Below are 27,249 nucleotides of genomic sequence, written 5' to 3' on the forward strand. Positions count from 1 at the left end.
CCCGCCATCGGGTATCGTACATGAGACGAGTGGCGGGGCCCGTGTGTGTAATGTATAATTTCCGATTTACTCTGCTGAAACTGACCTGCGGCGAGCATTCGAAGTGGAGGAGAAGGGAAGACGCACACATACACACATACCGCGATCGTGCTGTTGTTCGTCGTGATGAAGTACGTCATGAAGGAAAACATTAAAAAATTGGAAAACAACAACGGGGAGAGCGAGAGAGAGAGTTGTACAGTTTGGCCGTAAGTCATCCGATCGCCATGATCTCACGCCACTGTCGTGGACAATTAGTGGAAAATCTTCTGCGACTTATTAATGCGGATGCCTAGAAGATCGCGCCAGTACCAGGCAGAGAACTAACGTTTGCATTACAAAAATGAGACAAAATTTGAATGGTGATAAGATAAAAAACTAAGACAGATCTGAAAACTGAATGAAATGAAAAAATGAAATATTTATCAGTTGAACTCAAAAAGTGATGGCGAAAATAGTGAAGCAACTACGACATTTGCGCATTCAAAGAACAGTCGTCCGCCGCGCTGGAAATGGGCATCATATGGAACTTTGTGGATGCCGGGGACATCTGTTTTGGCATCTACAGCATCTTGGCACTATTGGACAACAATTAGAGCAACGAAAGATGGCTCGGTTCCGTACAGCCGACGCTCTGAGTGCCAACAAGCTCCAAAGGTTGCTGAAGAGGAAGACCGACAGAAAAATGGCTACACCGCTGCGTGCGATGGTCCGGTAGATCGGTACAACTAACCAAACCGTACAGAAGTACCTGACGAACATAGACATACATGTTAAAAGGCAGACATACAATCAGCTGATGCAACAACTTTGTGGCGAAAACGGAGAAGGAATTGGTCGAAAAAGTACAAAATTATCTGAAAAACATGTGCGCAAACGTGCTAACTACGCGCAAAAATTCAGCTCATTACCGGAAGGATGCTCGGAATAGCGCAATCATTTTTTTTTTGTGAAAAGTGATAACATTATCTTCCAAATGCAGTTTACAGATCTCGATTATCTGTCTTAGTTTTTTTCTTATCATCATTCACATTTTGTCGCTTTTTTTTAAATGCAAACGTTAGTAGAACTGTTTGACATCCTGGATTCTATCGTTTTTTAGAAGGTCCTTAAGGTTAGAAGGTCCTTAAGGTTAGAAGGTCCTTAAGAAACTTTCATTAGCTATCATTTGGCGAGTTGCGAATCTTTTTTTACACCTCTCAAACGCATATCAATAACCCAAATGCTTTGCGCAATTTCGACTGTTCTTAACAGCTTATTTCAAACCGTGCTGAAAATCTACCGTTAAGAAAGTTTCTTTACACTTAACAGTACCTGGCCATAGTAGCAACTTTATTTCAACCTCATTTTGACTGTTCTTATCGTAAAGTTGCTACTATGGCCAACTACCTTTAGACTAATGTGCGTTCGCTATTCGAATTCAGGAATACAGGTCTTAATGTCCATCGACATTTAGCCCAGGCCAAGGACTACAATATTGTAGAATGTAATCGAAATGATCGGATCCTTCGGGCGGGAATGTAGCAAAGCGAACAAGATATCGCACAACGCACAACAAGTCGTCCATTGTTTATACGATGGCAGATGACACAGTATGACTCCGGGCCAGCGACGACCAACTCACATCCAGTCGCAGTCGCCAGTGGACCATGTGATCACGTTGTTTATAGTGGATATCAAGTTATATTTGTGGGGGCCACCGCAGTTTCCTTCCTTTCCTTTCTTCATCCTTCGGAGCCGCGGATAAACATTTCGCGAACAGCGAAACGAAATATTTTGCCTCCGCTTTCGCGCACTGCGCGGTTTGTTTGAACTTCCCAGCCGCCAGGGATTCGGATATATTCTTGGCTTCTTTCGCGGGGACAACAATCGGCCAGGGGCGCATGTGTGGGTGTTTGTGTGTGTGTGTAATTGGTATTCTCATTTGCTAGATTGTAATGCTACAAAGTATTACAAACCGGGGGCGCGCGCTCGGATCAACCCGTTACGATCCTCGGTGTCATTGTTGTTGTTGCTGTTGCGTTGTTGATGTTGCATGAATCATGTGCGCCGGGAGCGCTCGTCTTTCGCTTTTTTTTTCTTTCTCCAAATGGCCACCGACTGCCCGGGAATCGGGTTTCACATTCTCTTCTCGGGATTTCAGACCCCGGGAGTCGGGATTGGTCAATATTTACAGAAAAAAAGATCCCCTCCTCGAACCGATCATCTCGATTTCGATCCGATGCCCGACGGAGGCGTGGAGCTTCCGGTTGCAGCCGCAGACCATTCTAGTACCGGGCGTGCCGTTATCCCCCCCGTCTCCCGGTAGAACCCGGTCTGACAGATTTCACAACATCTGTTTGCGTTTTGTGCCTTTCTACTGTTGTGTCGCTTCTCGATTGCTGCTGCTGCTGCTGCTGTTGCTGCTGCTGCTGTTGCTGCCGTGTGTCTTCGGCACAGCGCATCGGAGGGCATGATATGGAAAATATTAATTAATTTCTTTTTGATCTCGCGTGGTGATCCGGTCCGGTTAGAAGCGAAAGGGATGATCCCCCGGTTTTTTTGTTGTTGTTCTGTCGGTCGGCCAGTCTGACGATCGAATCGAACGGACCCGGGGTCGGTGTCTAGACCATGATCGAGCTAGCCACGATCGACACGAGCACAAGCGAGATTCTTGCGCTTCCTGTTTGCGGTGCGCGAACAATCAATCGGAACGAACAACAGCAACGGCGATGTTCCTCTGTCTGGCCATCGTTTTCGTCACTTTTATCTTCCAGTATCCGTCTGAGATCGGTGTACGGTCTGGTTGCTGCAAGGAGGTTTAAGGCTGGTGTCGCCACTGGCTGCACGCATGTTTTTGTGAACGCAACACGTGTGAACGGGGCACGGGAATTTACTAGCACGGCTAGACACTAGAACAAACATCACCAAATGATTTAACTGAACTCTATGCGGCCAGATACCTTAGAACCAGGTAAGGCAGTACATTCTGAGCTCTTACAACGCATGTTTGGTAGAGTTGACTGCCGGGCTTATGTTGGTTAAAATTGGGTTTAAATGAATCATCAAGAAGCGGTAATGAAAAAGCAACAGAACGACGCCGAGAAACAAACGAAGAGAAGAGAGAACAAATCAAAACGGAGGAATTAAATAAGTGATTAAAGCTGAACTGGCAACTGGCCCCGGGCGGCGCAGACCTATTCCTGGCGGCGGTGACGGTGGCTCGCGCGCCCCAACGCGCACGAGTGTCTGTGCGCTGTGTCTGTGTGTGTCTGTGCGTTGTCTGTGTGGAGCAATCTGTGGGCTCCTGCCGAGACCGGGCTAGTCCAGTCGTCGTCGTCGTCGGGGTCGCTTCTCCCCATCTTTGCTTCCCCCCAAAACAGGAGATCCGCTGAGGGCGAAAATCATTTAAAACGAGCACACCGAGGAGTGGATGCGCGATCGAGCGCGCGCGCGCGAGCAGAGCGCTGGGCGCGTGTAACAAGGCACCAGCAACCAGCAACCATCAGCCTCAGCCTCGCAGCAGCCCCGAGCTTCGATCCGGTCGCGTCAGCAGAGAAAGCTCCGCTCGACGCAAACGCAACGGAAGAATCGCGGACAAGAAGGCGATCGAGCGAACGAACGAGCGAACGAGCGAACGGACGAAGCGATCGAGAACGAGATGGAGCAATCATTAAAGAGATACCTCTTAATTTTCTCACCCTCTCGATCGGCTAATGAAACGCGTTTATTAGCGTCCCGCGAGCTCTCGACCGGAGTCTGCGGCTTCTCTCTCTCTCTCGCTTTCGTTCTCTCTCTATCTCTTTCTCCTTTTCCTGCTCTGTGGGCTACAGAACAGAATCAACCTCCTCACCTTCGCTCAGCATCATCAGCATTCGGTGGTGCCTACTACAGAATTCGTTGATTATCTTGTTTATATTTCTCGTCGTCGTTCCGTCCCATCCAAGCAACCAAGGTGGAGGTACCAGCAACGGCAACACCACGACGACCGACCGACCAACGGACCACATAAACGAATTAACGAACCCAAAACCCGGGGGCCGGACCGAATTTCGTGTGGAGAGTGCTCCAGCAGGAGGGGGGAGGGGGGGGGGGGACCAAAACTCCAAAAATGTTTACCGGTCCACTGCAGGCCGCCCCCCTGCTGCTGAGGGGGAGGGTGGTCGATACGCTTGTGTGCGTAAGCACGAGCCCGCACGAGATCGAGCAGCGCAATCTTCCGTCCGCGAGAGCTTCGAGCAGCGCAGGAGCATCGTAGAAGATGATGATGATGATGATGATGCTCCACCGGGAGTTGGCACAACATAAATTAAGTTGTAAGCCACCACGGCACCCATTGGTGGCCGTTTCTACCGGTCGCAAATATTCTCTCTCTCTCTCCAGGTCCAGGGTACTACGGGTACGCCACAACAACAATCCGTACCACCGGTACACCGTGTGGTGGCCACGGGAGGCTGAGGGCACACCAAACAATACGCCCAACAGGCCCTGGCGTACAATTGTTAATGATTCCGTTTAGCGGGGTGCGCATTTTAGGGCCCCTTTTTTTTTAGGGAATTGCTTTGCCAAACCTTACCGAGTGCTCTGTTGCTTCAAGTTTCATTGCCATGACCTCGAACCACTGCGATCAATCACCACATAGACACACAAGCGGAGCGTGTGCGCGCTCGCCAACACCACCAACCCGCTTCCTGCGGTGCCGGGTTTTGGATCGGGAAAATTTATAACCCCCCTTTGCAGCACACGGGACGGGACGGGCCCACGGGGGTGGTTGGTCTAGTGCGTCCTTTCACGCACGCTGTGCGCCGGCGGTTGGTGTGCGTTTATTGTTTTTGTCCCGGGGCCTTTTACGGCCCCGGCGTACGGTGAGGTGAAGGACTGCGAAAGCTCTAGGTGTTTGCCGTGGGCCCCGGTGGTAGTGCCTGTGAACAGGTGGCCCCCGAGGGGGGAAAGGAGAGGCGATGGGAATGGTGGACAACACTGCATGACATTCCTCACGCGGCTCACATTTTATGGCATCGAACCCCGGCCACTCTCGGGGGTCTCTCTCTCTCTCGCTCCGCGTTGCGCTGGTTGCTTCGATTGTTTTCCGTGCCATTTTGCCTTTATTCCGGTTTTACGCTTCCACGCGCTTCACGGGCACTCTGCTGGCCGGTGGCCTCGTCTCGTAACGCACCCGGTACGACGGTGGTAGAGGAGGAAGAGGAGTAGAGTTTGCCAATTTAGAGCTACAAAACTGCTTTGATAATCCCTCAGTAAAATGTTATTTATGGCGCACCACAGGTGAAGCGAAGGCTCGAATTACGATATCACCATCGCGCGCTATCGCACTGTTGAAGGATATCTTCTGATCGGTTAATGAAGAAGAAGTAGAGGAAGGAAGGATTCACTCAGCGTTCTAGATGGGGTCTCAATAAGAGCCCGGTGTGTGGCTCGTTTCAGTCGTTAACGAGAACGGTCGTGGTGAATGGAATGCAAACAAATCTAGCTTTATAGCCCGATGGAGACGCATGGCGCTTGATGTACTGAGCTGTTGAACGGTGCAGCCTCATTCGAGTAAGCACCTGCGGGTTGCACCTGCATTCGCTCGATGATCACTCGTCTTACGGTGCGATCATTGAAGGGTAATGTTCCAGATTATGCTGCTGCGAACTCATTCGTCACCCTGAAGATTAACGCATTACCACGCACGCTGCAGGCTTACATGCAATATCCTCTCAATCGCTCTCTCTCTCTTTCTCGCTGTGTCCGCTCTATTGTGCAGGATCCGTTACGCCATTAATGATCCCGAATTCGGATCGACCCAAGGGGCCGACACAGGTAGAATGGATTTACGTCGACGAAAAAAAGAGTCCGGGGGGAAACCATTTTCTTCCGATCGGTGCGCAGCTCGGTCCGAAAATGCGCTAAGTAAGCCATGGCCCCGAAAGCCTTCGGAAGGTCGAGCGGCCAGATGAGTCGTCCACAGAAGAAGTGGAAGAGTGTGTGAAAGCAGCAACAGCAGCAGCAGCGACCAACACCCTACGCGATCAGGTCGCGATCGTTTGCCAGTGAACATGACATTTCTGGGTATGCGTGGGTCTACTCCGGGGCCTTGGAAGCGAAGAAATTGTAAGGCAGAAGCAGCCGCTAGGCGTCATCAATTCAACCCGTGTCAGCATCATCATCATCATCGTCATCATAGTCATCCAGCGCATGATCATCGTCGTCGTCATCGTATTCGGGCGGTGGCAACGACAACGACAGCAGCAGCAGCAGCAGCAGCAGCAGCAGCAGCAGCACCGGCAGCCAACATTTGAGGACTTCATTTCTTCTCGCAGCACCACCCTTCTCTTCCTCCTCCTCCACCTCCTCCTCGCTTCTCGCTTCTTCGCTTCCTCTTCGCAGCAACTTCGGATTCGGAACCATTTCTGCTCTGCGCGCCAGACGATTATCGGTGGCTCCGCTTTGGTTTCGTCGTTCGTTTTCCATGTTGTTTTCGTTGTCTCCTGTCGTCGGCCACGGCAGCACCAGCAGCAGCAGCATGATCATGTGCTGTCATACCTTCCTTGGCACACGCATACTCGCTCGTCGTCGCCGTCACGCACGCATACACATGAGATCTGCTCTCACCAACACCCACGAAGCGATCCAGCCGATCCCGTCCCCAGGCCAGCCAGTTCGACAAACTATCTTCTCTCCATCCGCAGCACCATCCTCTTGTCCCGCGTCTGGGCCATCCCTAGAAGCATCATCCGCGCCGAACCCGAACCGGTCCGAATTGTTTGGCGGCGGCTGCTGGTGCTGCTGCCGCTGCATGATCACTTCATTACCGAAAGGCGAACTCGCTCTCACTCTCTCTCTGTGCCTCTCTCTTTTGCTCTTTCGCTCTGTCGCTCTTTGAACGCATTTTGCTCTCCTGCGGTGCGTGTTCCGTGATTCTCCCGTTCGTTCGTTCGGTCGTTCGTTCGTCCCGGCAACACACACCAACGCACCACGACGCTGCTGGGCTCGGTTCGGCTCGGTCGAAGATCGTATCGGAATGTGCCTGTCGGGTTGGTGTGTTGTGATGATCGTACTACAGCCGCCAGCACCGCCACCGCTACCACCGATGACGATCACGACGACGACGCCGCGCCACAGTCGTCTTCAACAGCACCACGGAGCGAGAGAGCGTTGTGTCCGCTCGTCGTCTCCGCGTAGCACGAAAATCCTCTTCCAGACCTCGCGACATCGATCGATCGATCACCGGCCATTCCGGAGTACAACACACCGAGAAGCGGAATCCCGTGCGTCTTCCGGTGTCCGGGTTCTGTCCGCCTCCCGTGCGTGTACGTGTGTTTGTGCGTGTTCTAGTTGACTGGTTACCACCGATTCCGCGGTGATTCCGCGGTGATGATCATCATCATCAGTTGACAAAACGGTAAACATTGGTGCTGGTTCGTTGTGTTCCGTCGTCAGCTTTTGTGTTCCGTCGTCCTAGAAAGGAGAGCAAATTCTTTAACCACCGACGGCCTTTTGTTGTCGTCTTTACCGAGTCGTCGAAGTAAAAACTGCAACCCAGCGTCGTGTATGAAATCCTACAACAAAGGAAAAACAAGAGTTAGGCTGGTGAAAAGGCTCTTTTATGTGTGTTTTTTTGAGTTGAAGCCATGTGTCGATCGTGTCGATATGTGATGAAAAAGTGATCCTGTTTGGTGTTCCTGGTTCCAGCACAAACAACACAACACACACAAGCAAATAATAGTGTTTCGGCACGTGCTGTGCCCACTAATTGCACATCCAGTGTGGACCAGCCCTTTAGGGGTCTCGCGAGTTCAAGGGAAATGTCCTAAAGAGGACAAGAAGGAGGAAGTTAGTGGTTCCGTCGCGTGTGTTACTACCCGGTTGTCTTCATGGGGCGCACAATAACGTCACAGTGGAAGCGCAAGAAGAAGCCATTGTTTGTTTGAGTGATCTCGATCTCGGTGCAGTGTCTGTGCGTGTGTGCGCGTGTGTGATTCGCTAGTTTTTTAGTGTGTTGTTGTTGTGAGAAGGAAGAGTGTTTTGTCCCGTGTGTTTTTGTGTCAATTGGGCTACACACACCACCGACACAGCACACCATGCCGGAGAAGGAAACTTTCCACGAGCATATGCAGGTGCACCCGTTTCATCATCCCGGCCATCCACTGGCCGCACACCATGGCCATCATCCGCATCCACAGGCGGCGGCAGCAGCAGCGGCGGCGGCCGCAGGACTATCGGCCCATGGTCTGAGTGCGGCGGCTGCGGCCGCAGCTGCAGCGGCATCGGCGGCAGCCGCGGCCAACGGTGGCTACGGTCCCTTGCAAATCCCGTCGGCATTTGTGGCGTTCCATTCGCAGCTTCCTACGGCGGCCGGGCTGGATCATCAGCGATCGCCCCACGATGGTCGCTATCTCTGGGATCCGACGGGCTCACCGTCCGCTTCCTCGTTCCATCACCATCCTCACCATACGTCTCCCCATGGGTAAGTTTAAAACTGTCCGAATCGAAATCATACATCGCGATGCACGCACGCACGCACGTCGGTAAACAATATCAATATTCCGAGAGTTCGATCGCGGTTGTGCGCGATGGACACGTTCTCCCTATCAATCGGTTAGTGCTTGTTGGTTCAATAACAACAGCAACAACGGACACACCAGGAGCGCGGTAGCTGCATCGAGTGCAGTCGTCATCGTCGTCACCGTCGTCATGATCATCGTTGCTGCTACTGGAAGTGATTAGAGCAACGAGCACACGAGTCAGAGTCAGGGAAGAAGGTGATGATGGTGATGGTGATGGCGATGGTGGGGGGGCATTCACACACGACGGGAGCAGGGCATCAAAAACACATGTAAACACATCGGTCTAAACAAGGAGTTATCGAAAGGGCGACCCCAAGATGATGATGATGATGATGCTCCGGAGCAGCGTTTGCGTTGCGTTGCGTTACGTTCCGGATGGCCCGGAATGAAGAAGCAGAGGGTACAACGTGGTGCATACACAGCTATGTATTTATAAATAAAATAGACAGTTTTTATGATGGCCTCGCCGCCGCCGCCGCAGTCGTCTTCGTCTTCGTCGTTGGGGCACTCGCTTAAGGGTGATGAACAAGACAAGACAAGACGATGGCGCATCTTGTTGGTTGCTGGTCGTGACCGATGTAACCTCTCGGTTCCGGAGAAAGGCATCAAGGGAAGAACCGTATGGACACCGGTCTCCGTCTCTGTACATTGTTCAAATAATCAGTCAACACACACACAACGAATGAAAGGCACGCGAGCGAATTACTCGACGACATCGGAGACCGAAGGAAGGAATTTCCTTTTGGTTTTTGGTGATCGCCGCTGGATGGATTTCCGGCCAAATTCGCTTCATTCCGATGAAGATGTGCCCCGGAGAGGCGGAGGCTAATACATGACGCGGCACTTGCTACCCCAACGCGCCACCATTTAACCATTAACACGTGAAATGCGTGACTTGGAATGATGATTGATCGTTACACGGGAGACCCCGGAATCTGTCGCCGTAGTCACAGAACCGTCTTTCTATGCCCGTGTGTGTGTGCACGGGGGAAAATAGTGTGAAATTGGAGATTTTTCGCTGCTGCCACAGCGTATTTAACACCTTCCTCTCACTCGCTTGTTCGGCGACTCTGGGCATTTGTCACTTTTTTGGCCGATCTTTAAAGGTTCTCCGCAGGGAAGAGAAGCAACATGGCGGCTGCTGCTGCTGCTGCATCATGCTGAGCAACCCAAAAAACCGTCCTAGAAACCATTCTCCAGGTTTCCATGGTTTCTCGAACACGAACATGGCAACAGAAGCATCGACATGATAATTTCGTCATTTTTTTATCTTTTGGTCTTTTCTTCCCGAACCCGAAACGGGAACGACGTGCTTAAAGAGCTGGTGACATTTGGCTCGTCCTACCAAACGATCCTTTCACACTGTTGTCCCTTGTAATAAGGGGCCGTGCCGTTCCAGGACACATCTCTGCCTCCTGCTGGCTTCAGGCTAAACGCTTTAAGCACATGCCAGCACGATTGCCGCCCCCGGGTTCGTGGAACGAGCGGTGCTGATTCCGCCGGATTGACCGAACAGGCCGAGGCCTCAGACTTTCTCCGTCCTGCATGCAGCGCAGCACCCATTCCATTGCGTCCCTTTTCCTATTCCTGTAGCCAGAGGAAAGAACGGACGAGAGAGGACCGAGAGAATCCCTAATGCAACGATGTGCTATGGGCGCAGCATGATCCCAGACACCAAGGACACACACACACCAGGCCAGTGAGCAACAGGTTTCAAACGCCCTTCCCCAAAGGGATGCCAGCGGATTAGCCCACGGGACGACAGACGTGTCCTCTTCGTCCTTTTCGCTCGAAATCGTCCCTTTTTCGGTGATCGCCCGGTGGAATGTGGCCACTGACCAGCGCTAACAGGCAGGATCGGAATCGGTTCCGTTCGCATTGCACAATGCGGAGTGCAGCCGGGTTCCAGGTTCCAGGAACTCCTTCTCCGCCGCCGCCATTACAGTGCGTCCTTCCTTTTTGGCCAAACTTCTAACAGGACCGCTTAGTGTCGTTTGACATTTGACACCTAGCGGTGTCTGTTGGGCGCGTTCCGGCCTTCTTCCCCGCCCCCCCCCAAAAACCATTCACATCCATCATCGCACCGATCATCATGGACCGAGCCATGGACCGATTGGTGACCCGCCAACCGCTATTTGTGGCCGCGTTGTGCTACCGCGTTCGCGCGCCCCCGTAACATTAGCCACCGCAGCCAGCGTCGAGTTACCGGCCGCCGGTAACGGTTTCAGGTTCAGGGGGCCCCCTTTCCGCCAGTCCGCGCTTGATTGCATTCCGGGATGAATGATTTCCTCTGGAGCGGTTGTTGGTTTTTTTTCTTTTTCGGCGCGTTATATCCGTGTCCGCTTTCGGGAGTTTCGGGAGTCCCCGGTTTTCGTCACCCTTCTTCGGTCACCGCGACCGGTGTGTGTGTGTGTGTCAGATCGGCCTGCCTGCCGATGATGCGTCAGAAACATAACACTTCCTTTCAATACCGTGTGTTGGTCGTTGGTCTATTCCTCCTGACAACCGGTGCAATGCCGGAATTGACGCGTTATTCTCACACCCAGCAGGCCCTTTTTGTCACATTCACTCTTCTTCTTCCCCTGGACCCCCCTCCCCCACCGTTTCAGCATTCTGCGATGCGCCATGCATGTGCCGGCTTTCAATGACCACCGACACCACGGGGTTTTACTGATCAGACGGACGATGACCTATGAGTTATGGGGAGGAATCATATGATGGCCGAAGGAGAAGGTGTCGGGGAGTCGTAAAGTTTTCTAAAATAAACATTGCCCCCTGGTATTCCCTGGTCTGGAACAGCGATGTAGATGGCGGAGCAATAATGTTCACACTCTCCACGGGCTGCCGGCGTGTCAGGTTCGTGGTTCCTTTGGCGTACTACTTCCTGTTGCTTGCTAGCGCCTACTATGCTCCCAAGAACTGCGCTGCGTTGGCAACCACGAGAGCGAAAGAAAGAAAGATGCTGGAAAGCGTTTGGTCGATCGAGACCTCGGGGATTGGAAGCCGCCACTTGTCACTTGGTGTGTGGTGTGTGGTGTGGTCAAGGCGGCACATTTTGTCACCTTTACCATCGAGTAACCCCACCCGGCGGTAACTGGTGGTATCGGGTTACTTGCGTACAACCCCCGATGGATGGTGGAACCGTTTTTGCGCCTATCGCCGTCGCCACCGATTTGCGGTTTTTGAGGTCAATCAGAAACCGATCAGAAAACGCTTTTCGCGCGCTGATCCGGCCAATCATTCGATCCAGTTCGATCTGTCGTCAGTGTTGGTGTCGTGTATCGAACATTATCGGCTTACCGTTCGCCCCCTCGGTAGACCGGCAGACAGCTAGCCAAACGGGGGGATTGCGCATCATTTGCGACCCAGTTTGTGAAGGTGTCAACACGGACTCACGGCCCGAATTCAATTCCGGCACAATAAGCTGCTCGCTGTAAAAGATAAATGTCCCGGTCCCCGGACAAAACAACATCATCCCTCCCCGAATTGGTGCTCTCTCACTACCTGACTGACTGGCTTCCATTCTGCACCGTCACCACCAACCTTCGTCGGCATATGATGCTGTTGCTGCTTGGCCGCCTGACTTTTTGGTGTCTTCGATGGCAATCGACCCTCACAAATTAACACATATCTGTCAGTGCCGGGATGGGACTGCGTCTGCGGATGTTGCCGAGCGCTGGTGCAAGCCTATTTCGCTCAATTAATGCAGCAACAATGAAGGGAATCCTCGGGATTTGTCTGTACTACGGTTTTTTTTTTCAACAATTTCTTTCCTCTGCACCCAAAGCCGACACAGAGGCGGCGGCATGATTCCGTTTTGTCATTGTTTTGCATGAAAAATGACTCCTTACGCACACACACACACACATAGCTCAGACTCCGGTTGCCCGGTGGCGGCTGGGCAGCAGAAAGGCAAAAGTTCAAAAGTCATGCTGCTTCTCGGGGTTCGTATTTCTTTACGCAAAGCCCTTCGGCCCCTGGTCTCTGTGCTGCTGCTGCTGCTGGCTGTGTGTTGTCCGCTGCCCGGGTTGGGTGTCATAAAATGTTTTGGCACTGGCACTGGCCAAGGGCGGCGCGCAGCATGGATCCCGGGGACCATAAAAGATGAAGATGAAGAAATGAAAATAATAAAAAAAAAACACAGAAAGATCGAAGATCGCCTGGTCACGTTTCTTTTCTTGTTGCGTCCTTCGGATTTGGGTGTGGTATGGGTGCAGTACGGGTGTGTGTGTACGCATCGCAATCTAGTCCCCATGGCCATCGGACTGGTGCTGCTCAAGGATAGAGAGATAGACCGACGGACATGATCAGGCAAATTCGCTCTCCAAGGAGAGGAGAAGCAAGGAGATCCTTTCCAGAGAACTTGCCCCGTAAAGATGCTGACAGTTTTCCCAGTTCGATCGATTGGTGCAACCTTCTTGAAATACGGAGAGCAGGAGCGCTTCGAGCCTCACATATGCGCAGCAAGTGTGTGCCCTCGGGCTAATAACGCACGCCAGGATAACAGTACAGCAGCCAGAGGATGGTTTTTGGTAAGGGGCCGAGAAGGAATGATGAAGGGAAAAAAAGGATGAACCAGGGGAACGGTCCTTTTGCAATTCCCAGAAGATGGTTGGCCGGCTGTAATTTGCAGCAAAAAAAAAAAACTGGAAGAATACAAGACAGCTCCGTTTTTTTTGTTCAATTTACGAGTTGACTGATAGGTCCTTGGGGTCCGGAGCATGCTTTTGGCTTGGTTTAGACTGGTAATATGGTCCACACACTCCGTTACGGATGGGTATGCCAGTTCTTATAGGGATCTGTTCTTAGTTTTCTGTCTTTTGCGCCAAGGTCCAAGTCCAAGTTATCGATCCAAGGCGCAACTTCTCCAACTTCTGGATATCAGTAATTTTAAGTCGCTAAAAAGGTCCTGTATTGTGCAGTTCCTGTTTGCTAACTTTAACACAAGATGTCTACAAGTTTTGCTCCATAAATACAACCGATCGCAACTCATAATTGACAACGATCCCCGCCTTCAGTGTTCAGCATCTCAATCATCGGTGAGGTTGCCCCGACGAGACTGTCTTTCTCCTAGCCGAGTGACAAAACCATAATTATCTCGTCAAAGGCAACTAGCCGGCCAATACTAGGGTGTTTTTCCCTTTCTTTGCTCCCTCCCAACGGACAACTAATCTTTCGCACCATCTCGAGACCAACCATCGGGTATAGAGTACCTTTTGTGGTAAGGACCAGCAGCACGCAAGGTGTCTGCAGCAGCAGCAGGACAGCGACTAGCAATAACGCACCAGACGAACGAGTACACGATTATGGGTATATGCCAGTGACCAGATTAGGGGGGAGGGGAAACCCCTATAAAAAACGCTTAACCACCACGCAGTCGATCGAGGAGCTGCACACCGATCGATCGATCGATCGGTTAATTATCTCGTTTCGTGCGAGCAGCAAAACATTTCAATTACTACACTATAAACCTGAACTCCTCGCTGGTGGCGGTGATCGCGGCGTTCCACATGATGGGTGGCGATCGGAGCGATGCAGAAGCACCAGAGTAGTCTCCCTTGTCCCTTGATTTGTGTCGTGTGGTCGCCCCCTTCTTCTTGGCCATTTGCAGTCCTGTCCAGGGCAGGAGGGCGAGTGGTACCTCCAAAAATATATCCGAGCCAGAGTATCGCGCGCGTCTGGTTGGATTCTCTCAAGTCGGGCCAGTGGAGTGGACGGGACCCCCTTCCATCATCATCCTCCCCTTTGGCATGTGCAGCTCGTGGTGGGAGCGGCCCAAAGTCGGTTGTTTTGGAGTCGTGCTTCAAAATGAGCGACAAGAGAGACCGGCCAACCGGCCCGACCGAGATAGTTCGCCATGGAGTCCATCGTTGGATCGTTGGATCGTCTCGGATCGGGCGGTCCGAAAGCGCGAAAACGGACGAGGAAAAGGGACTCGGAAAAAAACAATCATGGCCGCCGCTGCCGTCGCGATCCTCCACGTTCCAAGGTGTGTTTGTGTGCGCGCGCGTGTGTGTGTGCATGGTGGAGGATGGCGGCCGTGAAGATGAAGATGACGGTTGTTCGGTTTGTAGTGGCTTCTTTCCCATCGTCGCCCATCTTTCGCTCCAGCTCCAACGAGAAATGGGAGCTCCTGAGCTTTCCGAAGGACCACCACAAACAGAGCAAAAGAGGAGAAGGAAGTAGCAGCAGCAGCAGCAGCAGCAAAAAGACGAGACAGAAGCGCAACCAACGAGGAAGAAGAAGAAGAAGAAATGAAGACGACGAAGAGACGAGAGATCGAGGAATGCAGAGAGAAGAGAGCAGCAGCAGCAGCAACAGCAGCCCCCAAGGCGCTTTACGTTGGAGTGGAGTGGCTTGCACCTATCAAGCGCAGGCTTCGACTTGATATTGGGTGGTGGTGGTGGTGGGGTGTTTGGGGCCGGCCAGCAGCCTCGCGCGTGAGCGTGCGCGCGCCCGCGCCCGCGCACACACTCTTGCACACGGCAACAGAAAGAGAACAATAATGAGATGAAAATACGTCGTCGTCGTCGTCGTCGTCAGCGGCAGAAACGCAGAAGCGCACAGAACGGGGGGGTTTGTCGGGGGGGTGGCTGGCAGGATAAGCAGAAGAAACCCTTGGACCCGGGCCCGGGAATGGTGGATGTGCGCGCCGCGAATGGCCGGACGGGCAGGCGAGAAACACGGACCAAAGCGCAATCCAAAAAAGGACTGGACAACAGAACCTCCAACCCAACAGCAGCAGCAGCAGCAGCAGCAGCATGCCCACGACAGACGACGTTCTTCTGCTGCTCCGAATGCTGCTGGCTGGAACGGAAAAAAGTGCTAACCAGTTGCCGAGATCTCACGAGATAGGCGATCGGTTCGGTTAAGGAGAAGAAGAAAGAAGGACAAGGACAGGGAGGAGAGAGGGGAAGAGTTTTCTGTATTTCTCGGAACGGACAATTGTGCAGCCCTTTTTTGTACATGTCAAAGGCAACACAGTCCGAGTCCGGGCGTTGTGTCTGCGTGTGTGTGTGCGTGCGCTTATGCGATGAAATGGTCTCTTAGTCCCCAGTAGCCAAGGAGCAGAGGGAGTCTGTGCCAATAAACATGTCTTGATCGATGGGATCGAGGACGGATGGCGGATGGACTCTGTCCTTTCCCCAGCCATTGTATTTTTACAACTTGATGGATCGAATCCTCGAACGAAGGAACTAGACATTTTGGCAAAACTTTTTCGTACACCACCGGGAAGGAGAATGAAGAATGATGATCCCGAATCTTCACCAGTTACACACTTGAGCACTTGAGCACTTGAAAAAAAAAACATTCCTAACAATTGATGTATTTTTTCAACGCGTCCTAACATCCTTCAAATTTTCTCCGCTCCGTTGACGTCGATAATTCCGAGCGGATTACCGGGGTGATCCTTTGGAGGGACGCAGACCGGGAGACCGTTTAGTCCCATTTATGACGAGAGACAAACACAAACAGGGACCAGGGAACAGGGAAAGCAAACAGACGATCAGATCGTACGCGCAGGACGTCTTCTCGATGTGTTGGGTTGTTGATGTTGCGCCTCGAGCTCCTTCAGTTCCCGGGTTCTTCAAATAAAACGACGCGAAAGGACACGGACGTTGCTTTCTCAATATATTGTTTGTGCAAATAAGCGACAACAAAAAACTAGAGGAAGAAAAAATGGAGTTCGTAGTTACAAACGAAAAAAGGAAACTCTGAGGAGAACGGTAGAGAAATTTCCAAACGTTGGAAACTAAAAACCATATTACGGAGGAGGTTAACGTGAGGAGAGAGAAGAAAAAAAATCCAAACCGACCACATCACCGGGAAGTGGGGACTATGCAAACCGCATCTGGTGGTGGTGTGAACGAAAAACGTTCGCGGTGTTTGGACGACGATCATCGACCGTGTCCGTCGCAGTGTGCTATGATGACCAGAAGCGCTTGTGCTTCTCTAGGGATGTATAGTATAGTACTGCGGGACGAGAGATGTGATGCGCGTCTTGGCACTCACATTTCACACATCGCCCGGGTGTTGCTGTTTGTTTATTATTATCTTCCTCCTTCCTGCTGCTTCTCGTTTTTTGCCCCCCATCCCTTCCTTCAGTTTTCTATCACTTCTTCATGTTCTTCTTTTGGTGTGTGAGTTAATATTTGATTTTCAACTACCTTTTTGACAGGCAGAGGCGATGTTGCGTTTTGCTACTGCTGCTGCTGCTGCTTCCTCGCTTCTTGTCTTAAACACCACAACAGCAGTCAGCCCCAGTTGTTTTGTCACCCTCCCGGGGAAAGATGGAAGTTCCGCATCTGTTTAGCCGGTTGGCCGCTTTGTTTATTTGCATACTTAAACGGGGTGCAAAATCGGACGACGACGACGACGACAACCACAGCGGACGACGGCGATCACAGCCGAGAGCGAGTCGAGTCGAGTGATAGTTTTGACAGTTGCTCGCCTGGCACGGGGTGTGCGTTCGATGACAATTAGCATGTGAAAGATGGTCCCCATCGTAGTCGTCGTCGTCGCGATCGTCGTGATCATCGTGGTCGTGGTCGCCGGGAAAGGGATTTCTGGTGTCGTGTTTCGTGTCGTTTTGTTTGTTGTTTCCAACATGGCGAGTGATTTTTGGTGACATTTTCATCACCCATTCACACTTCATCACATACCCCTTGCGCTTCACCTCCTCGGTCTCGTAGCCTCTCCCTCGACGGATAGATCGGATGTCACCCCATCACGGCGCGCGCGCTCTGACTAATAGACTCCACGGAGACCTTGCCTAACGCCGACGACGGCGACTGACATGGCCGGTGCTCATGTAAAGCATCATGTTGGCGGAACACACACACAAACTGATAGAGAACACAGACAGAGAGACAGATTGTGTGTTTGTATATACCACGATCCGATCCGATCCGGTGGATGCATCCGGGGAGGGACGATGGACACATTTCGGTTGACGTGTCATCGGTGGACTCAGATTTGCGCGGACTCATTGGGAGGTTTGCTCTCCTGCTCCTCCTCCTCGTCAGTGCCTCGAACGCTGGCGTGCGCGCTCACGAAGATCGCAGTCCCGGAGCTCGCGGATTGACGCGCGCGAAGATTGCGATCGAAGCAAAATGAATGATAACAAGTCAATCATCATCCCCTCGTTCCGTTGTGCGGCGTGGCGCGTCTCAGTCGCGTCGGTCTCCGTCTCGCTGGTGGTGGCTGGTGCCGATGGATGGAGTGCGATCTGTCGCTGCCGAAATAATGCAGTTATTCAAGGTGATTAACGCCGCTGTCGCTGCTGCTGCTGCTGCTGGGAAGACGTCGCGATGCATCACTCGCGATCGGTCCGTCCGTCTGTCCGTCTGATGCGTCTCCGGCTCCGGTTGGAAGCGCACAAAATGTTGTGCAAATTGCCGGCGGAAAGGCGAGTCTCCTGCCTGCCTGCTCCCACGGGGGAATCGATCGTTCGGTTAAATTGAGCGTGGAATCCGCGCTGGAATGTTGAATGATCATTAATTTGCACCGTAACCAAGAGGAGAACCAGAGGAAGCAGGGAAGGCGGAGACAAAGAGAGGGAATGACAAAAAAAAATACGAAAATCACGATTGAATTGAGTTGTTGTATCGATCGATGGCGATTGGTTTGGCCTTGGATTTGTTTTATTGGTTTTCTCTCTCTCTCGGGGGAGATTTTTTTTTGTTATCTCTCGAAAAAGAAATACTCCGGGAAAGAATTTTCTTTCCGGAGCACCGGAGACATCCCGCGGACAGACACACCGAAGTGATCGAGAAGCGGACCGTGCGTTCCGCTCCGATCCACTCGAGTCGCTGGCGGGGAAGGTGCGCAGGTAGCAGGAGCGGCAACAACGTCCATCACATGAAGGGCGCTTTCGGCAAGTGCGTTCCGCGTTCCGCGTTCCGTTTCGTTTCGTTTGCCTGTCATGCTGCAACAAGGCCTCTGGCCTGGAAGGAAAGAGCCTTTGTCTGACGGCACTTGGCATAGAGATTAGGGACCAACGACGTCCGACGGGTCCGAAATTCACCGAATCCTTGAGCTCTCAACTCACCTCAATCCTAACCGGAACGTCCCGGACGGGCGCACCCTGGCCGATAGCAGCAGCTCATTCCATTCCATTCGGGGCCCTATCCCTATCTCCGGCTTTTATTTGTTGGTTTTTTTCGCCTTCTTCTTCTCCGGAGCAGATACGGCAGGCAGACACGGACGGGGCCTTTATGTTGGACATGCGCCCATCGCTCGGACCACGTCACCTGGAATTAAGACCTGAAAAGAGGGCACTTCATCCCCAGGTGGATTCCCTGGTGTGCGGCGCGCATCACACAATCACACACACTCGCTACGGGAAGGTCTCTCCCGGGATTTGGTTCTTTCGCTTTCTGTTGCCGGGATGATGTTTGTTTCTCTGTCTCGGTCCGTAGAGCGATCCCCGCCGCCATATCTGGGTGAAGAATTAGAAATTGTAATGTCTTTGTCCATCCGTCCGTCCGTCCGACCGGCCGTGCTGGATGCTGTAAGGCGATCTTCCGGGGATTTCTTTCGGCCATGTCGGTAAAGGAAGAGCGATCTGGTCTTTTGGTTCTCTCACTTCTTGCTTCTCGACGCCACAAAACACGATCCGCTGTGCCCCTGTATCTTGTTAGGATCGCCACCACCAAAAAAAAAAAACAAAAACCCAAAAAAGAAAATGAGAAGATTGGAAGATGATCTGCTGACCTGCCTCACGGACACGGAACTCTGTGTCCCCCGACCCCTGGCCACGACGTTGTGCAACACGGCCCACAGGGTGACCATAAATTACGCCTCGCACGGAATAGTAGTAGTGTCGCTAAGCTCGCTATCCGTCCGTAATGGCGACGACAAGCGACGAGCGGCGAAAGCCTGGCCTCTGATCCTGCCGCAAAGCACCCTCAAAAAAGAGGAGAGATGCCCCGCACTCCGGATATGTGTCCGTAGTGTCGGAATTCATTCATCACGACGCAACACAACCGACAACAGTGACGTTACGGGCCAATGGGAATGATGAGGGGACCAGCGATTCGGTTCAGGTGTTTGAAATCGATGAGAACCCAATTATCTCACTCTCCGAAGGGGCTGCACGTCCTCTCCCACAGCCCGCATTGACAAGGTCGACATCAAACATCATAGCCCCTGATTCCGGTGTGTGAGTCCTATGCGTGTCTCGAATGGGCTAGAAACAAACCCCAAGGCCGGCGCGCCGGGTGGGAAATTTCATACGCTTCGACGAGTAATTAGGATCGCCTCAGATCCTATACACACGCTAGCGCACATTGGGAATCGGGAAGGGCATCCCAAAAGAGCCGCTAATAACAGTGATTCGGAATGCTGGGCCTTGCGGACCGAAACCAGGCCGTTCCGAAGCCGAGAGGAGGGTTTATTAGATTGATGCCACGGTCTCTGGTTCCCCCCAGGCCACGGGTTCCTTCTCTAGCAGGTTCGTTTGGCCGTCATCACCAGATTTCGGAGGAGAAGATTACATAGTAGGTGAATTTTTAATTACAATATCACTCTCGAAACACTGCTATGCGGCATCAGTTTGTGTGTGTGGCGGAAATCGGAACGAATCGCCAAACGTGCGCGTTGTTCAAACACCGACACCGTTCCTTCCGGGAGAGAGAGAGAGAGGAACGTCATGGGACAAGATAATTGGAAGAGGATTGGAGTCCAAAACGCGGGATTGAGTCATTTGGTGTGTAGCGTTCGTGTTCTGAGTCGCTTCGTGGTGGCGCCTTTTCTCTTCACTCCATTCTTGACGCGATCGTCGTACACAACAACACACACCATTATAGAGAGATGACATAAGATGGATTGACCACTGGTCCTGCAGCTTCCACGGGCGTGATTCCTCACGAAAACGCATCTGCGATCAATCTTGTTTATGACGTATGGTTAACGAGAGCAAAGAAAGAACCACCAACCAACTCTGGACGCAAACGCTGCAAAGGATAATTACAAATCTCATTTGGGCGACGAGCAGACGACGTTTTTACTCTCACTCCTGGTGATGATGGTGATGGTGGTGGCCAGAATACGACCTACGGGCCCCGGGTCTCTATCATCATAATTAACCGCCGTGGCGTGGCCATTGCCTGAAGCTCCTCTGGTGTGCGCAAAGATGGCGAACCAAAAGGAAGGTACTAATCAACTCCGAACGAACGAAAGGTGTCCGTGTTCGACGCTTTTACCCAAAATGCGATCGACGTTGACGATCGCGCGGGACCGTATTTTGTCGCGCCGAACGCGGATCTTCGAATTATGAAGTCATTCTCTTCAGATTGAGTGTTCGAATGCATCCCATAGCCCTTTCCTCCCTTTTGAACGCTAGAAACAGGTCTGGCCCTTCTCTGTGTTATCTCTGGCTTGCTGGCAAAGAAGAATGCGAACAACGTAGTCCCGGTCACGAAACAACCGGGTCCGGGCCCACACGGTAGCCACCATCACGGTCTTCGTTTGTCGCAGTTTCGCAGAAAACGGAAGACGCGTTCTGCCATCGACGTCGTCGTCGTCGTCGTCGTCTTGTGGTCGTCATGGCATGCCGCATGCTATGCTTTTGCAGAACGAACGGCAAAACGAACACAAGAAAAACAAAGCAAGCAATGGCCGCTGCTGCTGCAGGGTTGTTGGTGGTCTTTTCTTTTTTTTTGGGTGGTGGGGATCGAAAGTCGACCGCGAGCCCTAAAATGGCGATTGAGATGTTTTCGTTTTTTTTGTTTTTGGTATGTGGATCCTCCTTGAATGATTGCGAATTTCATTGGCCTTGGGAATGTAGACCGCCGTCCAGCAAATAATGCTCCGCTCCGTCGGATTCGGATCCGATTAGATTGATCGGCCAATCGGGGCTGTCAAATTAGGAAAGGATTGTATGGAAGTATTTGCCCGTGTCCGTGAAGCATTCCGTCAAAACAAAAAGACGGCGGAACTGGCTGAATCATGTCGAGGTGTCCCACCTCCTTTTACCTCCCCGTGTGTGTGTGTAGGAGGTCCGTCCAGGCTTACAATCTGTACGTGGGCTCGTGTGACACGCGCGCGCCGACAAGCGCGCAATGCGCTAAGTTGTGAATTATTAGTTTAATATCTGTGTGCTACAGGGAAGGGGAGAGAGAGAGCGAGTGGGGTGTGTGTGTGTGTGTGTTAGAGATTGGACATGGGTGCGCGCGCCGTCGAGGGCTATTCGCCCGTCGCGCAAGTCGTGATCATCGAGGCCGGTTTTGCGGCCACCGCCGCTCGATCATCGGTGAACGATAACCGTTTTCCAATTTCAACGCTCAGCGCGTGGTCGCGTGGTCGTCCCTACTCCTGGTCTATGTGTACCGCACGCCGCGAATGTGTCCAATATGGACATGTCTATTATATGACCTGGGTCCGGGAACTGATTGGAGGAGAGAGAGAGAGAGAGCGCACGTATGCGTTTGCGTTTGTTCGTAACGCAACGACGCAACAACGATACGACGGCGGCTTTATTTGTACAAAACGGAATATAACGTCCACCCCCCCCCCCTTTTGGGCATTCCCTCCTCCTGCAGTCAGCACAGAGATTGGGATGTCAGAATGGCTTAACTAACTCCCCCTTGCTCCTTCTTTGGAGGGTTTTTTGGGGGCGGGCAGATGAATTAGTAGAGAAAACAATGATTTAGCTGGAATGTACCAATCCGTCGCTCAATCTTCACCGTTCATCGTGTTTCAAAAAAAAAGAAAGAAAAACGGACCCCAAATACCAAACCAAACCAAACCAACCCTAGCGCGCTAATCGATTGTTTAAATACAAACAACAATCAGCGATTACGGATGCGCGCGCGCGCGCGCCCGCACTCGCACACACATGCCAGCATGCCAGCACGCACCAGCCGGCGACGAATGTCTTTGGGGGGTTCGTCGCTCACAATGTAGTCTTTTGTTGGGGTTGACTTAGTGGCTGGCTCGCGTACCGTGGAATGAAGCCTCCTAAATTGGGCTTTCCGTGTCCGCACAATCGGACTGTTGGTCCCACCAGCCCGGGACTGGAAAAGCGCTAACGAAACCTGACGTCGACGTCGTCGTCGGGGCAACATTTCACGATCCATCGCACGCGTTAACCAGCGAGGTAAACACAACAGTTGATCCTCCCCTGCTCCGTGGCGGCTGCTAATAGGGATCTGCAGACGACGATGATGTATCGACCGCACCATTGATCGTGAGCACGCATCAAGGATCACCCCCGGATCCGGAGGGAGGGGGAGCAGGAGCAACGTTATAGGTGTCCAAAAAAAGCTGCTACTGCTCTACGAATGGTTTTTTTTTGGGCTTTTTAAGGACAGGGAGGGCAATCACGACAGACACGCAGTCGATATGTCAGCGAGTTCACGCTCGTTCGTTGATGATGAAGACTGTTGTTGCTGCTGCTGCTGATGATGATGATCGTAGCGCTGAGCTGCTCGGAAGAATGAGACGTGATTTGCCGAGACGTGGTCAGGGAAAGGGAGAGACAGGAACACACATATGAGCAACGGTTTGTTTTAATTTATTCCCGGCCACGGATTTTCGGTCTCGAATGTTCCTCTCGTTCCATCGGTTCTATCGGGATGATAACGATGCCTGATCCCCAGAGAGAGGGAATAGCATTAGGAGAAGGAGGTTAAAAAATGACTCAATTTCCATCCATTACCAGACCAAGGTACCAACGACCAAGGTACCAACGTCCACTCAATCGATCCGCATTTCTCCGTTCTCCGTCGTCATCGGCGTCGTCGTCGTCGTGGTGAAAGTTGTCCTCTCTTCTCCGTACTTTCTCGTTCTCCAGGGCCCGATCTGGCGGACCTTTGTAAAGCGTCACCAGAAGAGTGTGTGTCCTCCACCGTTACCGTCGTCCCGAACCTCGAATCCCGAAGAATGACATTTATTCGATTAGGAATATCGAGGAATAAGAGATCGCTATTCGGGGACCGATTCCTGGCTCCTCGGCCCAAAAGAATAAATGTAATTTATATGGAAATTTTTGGGGGGCCGACCGACCGCGGGCATCTATCGGAAACATGGTCGCTTTGGGTGCCTCTTGTCCTCCCCCCCGCCCCAGCATCAATCGATTCCGTCCGATGACCCGCGGCTGTTGGATTATGTTTTCCCATTGTTATCTTCCATCACCCTCAAACACACACACACAGAAGGAAGGTGAGGTGTGCGTATGCGTATCAGAACCTCAAAACACGAGGAATAGACACAGCAACACCATGCCCTGGCCCTGGCCGGTCGTCATCGTCGTGCAATCAACGCCACCACCACCCGCGATCCATCCGTGATCCTCGCGAGGCTGTTATGAGTTCTCGTTGCGAAGGTTGCCCCTCGTGCGTTGCGTGATTTGTTCTTTGATTTATGAGAGTTGTTTCGATCGGGAACCGTCCGTTCGGCCGTGGCCCACGGTCTATGTGTGGCTTAACCTCCTCCTCCTTCACAAAACCCGGTAATGCTATGCGTGTCCGAACGACGAGGAACGAGGAGTGGCGTGCGAGCGCGCGCGAGGTTTTATCTTCCATTTTTACAGCTTTATAAATTTAGCTTTTTGGGTGGCAAAGGGGAGGGGATGTGAGGCTGGTGCAAATTTCGGGCGTCGTCCCCGCTGGCGGTAATCAGATAGACAGGTGTAAATTATCGAATGAATTAGGTGAAGCTCTCTACTCGCGCCTGGAAGCAACACCAACAGCAAAGCGCAAACGAATAGCCGACGAGACGAGCACCACGACGCGCAGGCAATAGAATGGTGGACGCGCCATGGTCACGGCGTTTTATAAGACGCGAGAGTTACTTTACAGCCTTCCAAGGGGGGGAGGCTTCACGTTTTTGTGAGCGGCGATCTTCGGTCCCGTTTTCCGTGTTCCGTCTGAGGATCCATTGGCCGGGATATCGGTCTCCGAGCTGGAAAAAAAGTGGACAGTTTTATTACGCTTCCGTCAGTCTCGATCGCGCCTCTGGATCGTCCTAACCAGACACACACACATACCGATAGGTGGCTCGATCACTTCGCGTTGTATCTACGCACTATGTACGTTCCTGGAGTTGTCGTTGCGTCGAGAGTGGAGCTGCTTTTCGGGGTTGACCTTTTTCCGGTAGCGATAAGCCACGAGGCGCCATCCATTTGCAGCATCTCCATCGTAGGGATAGGGCTGCAATTAGGGCGGCAACCCTTGGGAATCCTAAAGATAAGGGAGCAATCCAAACGCTGATTTCCCTTTGCCGCCAGTAAAGTGAGACATGTTGCTTTCGTCTCATCTCATTAGTTAAGAAGAAGTACCTGGACGGATGTAAAATCCGTTGAATCATGGACCGGTTCCGTGGACCTGTGGCTGTCATTGCTGACCAGCGCTGAGTGGCCTGTGCCTAGTTCTGTTGGACTTTCTTCTTCTCGTTGAACCCGTTGAATGAGAGAGTCGCTGAATGTGTTGCTGCGTTCTTCGAACCCGTTTCGAGAAGAACTTCATGTTCGAAGGAAGATTAGTAATCAAATAAAATAAATTTGGAAAATTGGAAGCCTTCTTCTCTTCCTGCCTCCTCTCCAAGTCGAAGCAGCAGCACCACGGGAGGGGAACCCGGACCGTGCCATTGCGTTGGCATGAGGAGGCCCCGCTCGGACCAATGAAACCGGTTGGCTGCGGTAGTGCTAAATCAAATATTAACTGCTCCTAGATAAAGTCGTTGACTCGTTGGTGCGGCGTGCGCAGAATTGACCGGATCGGTCTCGATTTCAGCTTTCGGAGGCGCGCGCGCGCACGCTCTCGCACAGCCTCCACGCAGCTAAGCGGCTCCGTGGAGCTTTTGATACGCGATTTGAGTGTTCCTCAGAACCTCCTCTAATCGAAACGTGTTCTCCACGAGTGAGCAGCCCCGAAAAACACTCCGACGGACGATGATATGCTAATCCAAGATTCTCTTGACACCACAACGCTGAAAAACATACAAATTGCTTAATTAAAGCGATGAACCGAATGTATGTTTTCCTTACTCCTTCCACGCCGGGACCACGGGTAATCTAATAGTAACGTCCCTCGTCCCTATCCTGCCCTGCCGTTCGTCCGTTGGACCCCTGCAACGGTTCGTTAGATACCCAGAGCCCCCGAAATGGAACGTTAAGTGTTTGGGGACTGAGCGAATGCCCTGAAGATCCGAAAACGGCGGAAACGAGCACTGACGAGAGGCGGAACAGTGGAGAGGCCAAAGCGAAGGGGGAGAAAAAATGGTTTTATAAAAAAAAGACACCCAAAAAGAAACCAATTTCGTAGGACAAAACAGATGGAAGAGAAGAAGCACAGTACGGCAACGGCAAGAGCAGCAGCAGCACCAGCGACAGCAGCAGAAAAAGGACCTGATAAAGAATTTATCGTATCTTTCATCCCGGGGACCGGAATGTCGTACCGGAGCTGTCGATTTTCACTTCTTGCCGACGCTATATATCTTCATTTTGGGCCTAGCCTAATCCCGAGATTGTGGAAGTCGAAACCGCCGGCGGCGGCTCCGCTCTTCAGTTCTGTCCGGCCTGTGAAGTGCTTCAGTTCGGAAGCGGCCATCCATATGTGGCATTGGAAGAGGAAGAAAAAACTACTAGAACGTGGAATGTGTGGTACAAAAGAGCTTGAGGTGGATCTCTTTCGCTATCATCGCTGGTCTAATGTAGTTGGTCTGGTTCGGGAACACATAACACACACACACGCGCTTGATAGCGTCATCCCCGTACACCGGATGTAACGCAGACTTGACGCTAGCGATGGCATGTGTAGCGCTTGCTGTAACATCCAGAAATCATTTTGTTTAGTAAAATGTCAATTTACGGGAATATATTTTGTTGCTTTCTACTGCTCTACACTAGAAGTGTGTGCGATTAAAGCTCTTTGATCGGTCAGAGTAGCGAAGCTTCATCATCACGACGATCTTTGTCCGCGATCGCTTGAAACTGTCAAATAAATCAGTTTAATGATGATGAAGATGATGATGGCGATGTCGACGATTACCCAGAGACCTTTTGCACGAGCTCTTCGCGATCATCGCGCCGCTTTCGTTGCAAGAACAAAGTGGTGTGCTTGCGCTTGTGCCCGCGCAGGTTGCCTAATCGCTCTGGAAGGGGCTGAATTCGAGCTCGAGCCAAGTGTACGCGAGATCGCATGATGCTCAAGGGGCGCGCAAATAGCGAATCCATTGGGTGTACGTATTCCAATTGTACTCCGTTGAAGCGACCGAACCTTGTGAGATAGAACGGCACGAGGTCGATCATGTTTATGGACGGATCAATATCAACATCGCTCGGATGCTGCTGCTGCTGCTGCTCCTCGACCGGTACTAAAGGTCAACATTTTCAAAGGGATTTGCACGCTGGCTGGAGGATGCGAAACGAACAAATTGGCGAAGCTCTCTCTCTCATTCTCTTTTTCGCGTGGTTCAATATTTACACACGGAGCGCATTACTTCTCAATGCTGAGTGGCCGCAACGCAATGACTAATATTTTTTTGGTGTTTCTGCTCTTTTCATTTTAGGTAAGTCATCGAACAATGTTGTTAGATCAACAATGGCGTTTACGCGCTCCTCTCGAAGCGACGAAGGTAACGATGTGCTGAACACATTCGGTCGACACTAATTAAGACATCAACAACGGAGCACCGGCAAAGAAGGAATCCCATCCATCCA

The 27,249-nt window shown here is 51.9% G+C and overlaps 1 protein-coding gene across 1 annotated transcript in view; it reads left to right on the forward strand.

Annotated features, from left to right (window-relative positions):
* The first annotated feature begins 7,995 nt into the window (after positions 1 to 7,995).
* The window catches only part of LOC125950673 (transcriptional activator cubitus interruptus), a 47,711-nt gene continuing 28,457 nt past the window's right edge, over positions 7,996 to 27,249 (forward strand). Inside the window, exon 1 of the mRNA XM_049678873.1 lies at positions 7,996 to 8,485. Coding sequence (XP_049534830.1) covers positions 8,100 to 8,485 — 386 coding nt within the window. The 5' untranslated portion in view covers positions 7,996 to 8,099. The remainder of the gene's footprint in view (positions 8,486 to 27,249) is intronic.

This window comes from Anopheles darlingi, chromosome 2 (assembly GCF_943734745.1).
Source record: "Anopheles darlingi chromosome 2, idAnoDarlMG_H_01, whole genome shotgun sequence".
Classification (NCBI taxonomy): domain Eukaryota; kingdom Metazoa; phylum Arthropoda; class Insecta; order Diptera; family Culicidae; genus Anopheles; species Anopheles darlingi.